We start from the raw sequence: 2,500 nt of genomic DNA on the forward strand, positions 1-2,500 counted from the left end.
TGTTTATGTGTCTATGTGGTGTTTTTAATCTGCTTTAATCATGTGTAAGTTCATAAGTGGACAGCATTGCTGAGTATTTTCTGCTTGAAACTGCAGTGAACCAAAGACAGTCTCAAACACACGGTGTGAAATCGCTGGTGTTTCTGACGTCACACACTACCTTGACCAATCAGATCAACGTGTGATCGTCCACCAGTGGATCTCTGAGTGAATGGAGGCTCATTTGCATATTCATAGAACTGCGCATGCTAAATGAGGCAAGGGTGTCGAGTTACATTCAAGATATTTTAAGCCAAGAAAAATATGTAATCTTGGTGATCAAAGAGTTTTAAGGTATAAAATGTTTGACAACAGGGCGACTGTAACAGATCAAAGTCTGAATAGAAGTCAAGGTTATGTTAACCTACAGAAACACATTATATATACAGCCCAGTTTAGAAAAACATTCTAAAACTCGTGGCTTGATGAATTAAGAGTTTTATTAAAACACCAAACTCAATGTACACACACTTCACTGTAAGCAGACGAGCCCAGTGTATTACACACTTATCACGGTTTTAAACACTGAACGTAAAACTTCTGCTAGGACATATGATGTTTTATTAATAACCATATACAGAAGTTGTTCTTGACATGGCATCAGCAGAACAGCGACGTCACTTCACCAGCCGCACTCGCTCTCTCAGCGTCCGGAACTTGGGGTTGTTGTTGATCTTCTTGTTGAACAGCGACAGAAGCTCCTCCTCCGATCTGTAGTTCCCGTCTCCAGTGAACGAGTAGTACGCTGCTAACACCTGGAAGACAGCAGAGTCCACATCAGTCCATGCCAAGCGGACGCGAGACTACAGCGGCGTCGCACCGCAGGAACGAGACTAGAACCGACTCCTCCAGTCGGCCTAACCCAGCGCTACAGGAGCTAGTGCCGCTAGTGTCCGCTGATTGGCCGAACGCACGCGAGACACCAGCACACGCCGTTATTAAAGCCGTGTAAGCACACAGATTATAGCCTGTAAAACTAGTGCGCGTTTAAACTCCTTCAGACTGACGGATAAGCGTGGGGTCACGTGTCTCCGCTGCTGCTGATTGGCTCCGCACCTTCTTGCGGAGCTTCTTCACGGCGAGTCCGTCCTCAGGAGCGTCTCTCAGAACCGCCGTTATCGTCCCCTTCCAGTTAAACTTCCCTGTACAACACACACACACACACACACACACACACACACACACACACACACACACACACACACACACACACACGTGATCTATATTTATCAGAGATTTACATCTCGCAATTCTGTGCTTATAACATGTAATTCCGGCTTTATTTCTCAGAATTGTGTGTTATAACCTCAAAATTGCTCGGAAACTGACTTGTGAGATGAAAAGTCACTATCTTTTAAAATGTTTTATTCTGTGGCGGAAACAAGCTTCCATGCTGTTCAGACTCTTATTATGAAATACCTGTAGAGTTGGATTCAGACTGCTGGTTCTCTGGCTCCTCCCCCTCGGGATCCAGGCTCTCTGATTGGTCAAAGCAGACAGGAAGTAAGTACGGTTCACAGACTCGGTTAGAGACGGCCTGAGACTCAGCCCTTACCATCAGACGCCTCTCCCTTTCTTTTCTTCTGTGTTCTCTTGGTCTTCTCCTCTGCGCTGTGTCCGTTGTGTTCCTCCTCTCGTTTCCTCTTGCGTCTGCTCTGTTTCCTCCCGTTCTGCTCCTCTGAGCTCTTGCTCTTCTTCTTCTCTTTCCGCTCTTCTCTCTGTTCTTCATTAGTCTCAGTGCCGTTGCTCAGGTCGCTTCCGCTCGGTTTGTGTTCTTCTGCCGTCTGATGCTCCTAAACATCACGACACAAGAGCAAAACTTCACCATAAACACACACACACACACACACACACACACACTGAAGATCTCCCACACCTGCTCCAGTAACACACACACACACACACTTACCCCTTTTCCACCAACAAGAACCAGGTGCTGGTTCAGAGCTAGAGCTAGAGCCGGTTCGGAGTTGGTTCTACTGACGGTTCTTCTAAGAACCGGTTTGCCTTTCCACAGGCTAGAGCGCCACAACAGAGCCAGATCTTACGTCACTGTGTATACATCTCATGTTGCCCAGCAACGCTAGCGCGGCAGCGCCAAACAAAAACACACCAGGCTTGTTCGAGATGGTTCGGCTTCACGCAGACCGATCGCCGCGTGACATCACAGCACTGCGAAAGCGATCAAAAGCACAAGGAGTCGTGTGATCTCCACACACTCCCGGAGCTCTGATCGGTCCGCGCCGCTCCGATGCATCTCCAACAAGCCATCAACAATAACGGACGTTGCAATACTATGGATGCTCATGGGATTGCAAAAATACATCGGAATCCAACGCGTTCGTGCAGCTCGCCGTAACTTACATAGACGGATATTATAATCGAGCTGCTATTAGCTCGACTAGCTGCTATTTAAAAATGGCGGTCACAAGTTTCTATTCGTCTTGTTGGTCACGGTAAC

At 47.3% G+C, this 2,500-nt stretch overlaps 1 protein-coding gene across 2 annotated transcripts in view; it reads right to left on the reverse strand.

Annotated features, from left to right (window-relative positions):
- Window positions 1–186: 186 nt before the first annotated feature.
- Window positions 187–2,500, reverse strand: part of lyar (Ly1 antibody reactive homolog (mouse)) — a 20,946-nt gene continuing 18,632 nt past the window's right edge. For both annotated transcript variants that reach the window (XM_079630001.1, XM_079630000.1), the window contains 4 exons: window positions 1,595–1,832; window positions 1,459–1,518; window positions 1,096–1,181; window positions 187–794 (listed from right to left, as the gene is read on the reverse strand). In XM_079630001.1, coding sequence (XP_079486127.1) covers window positions 657–794; window positions 1,096–1,181; window positions 1,459–1,518; window positions 1,595–1,832 — 522 coding nt within the window. In that variant the 3' untranslated portion in view covers window positions 187–656. The remainder of the gene's footprint in view (window positions 795–1,095; window positions 1,182–1,458; window positions 1,519–1,594; window positions 1,833–2,500) is intronic.

The sequence above is a fragment of the Phoxinus phoxinus genome (assembly GCF_949152265.1).
Source record: "Phoxinus phoxinus genome assembly, chromosome: 12".
Lineage (NCBI taxonomy): Eukaryota > Metazoa > Chordata > Actinopteri > Cypriniformes > Leuciscidae > Phoxinus > Phoxinus phoxinus.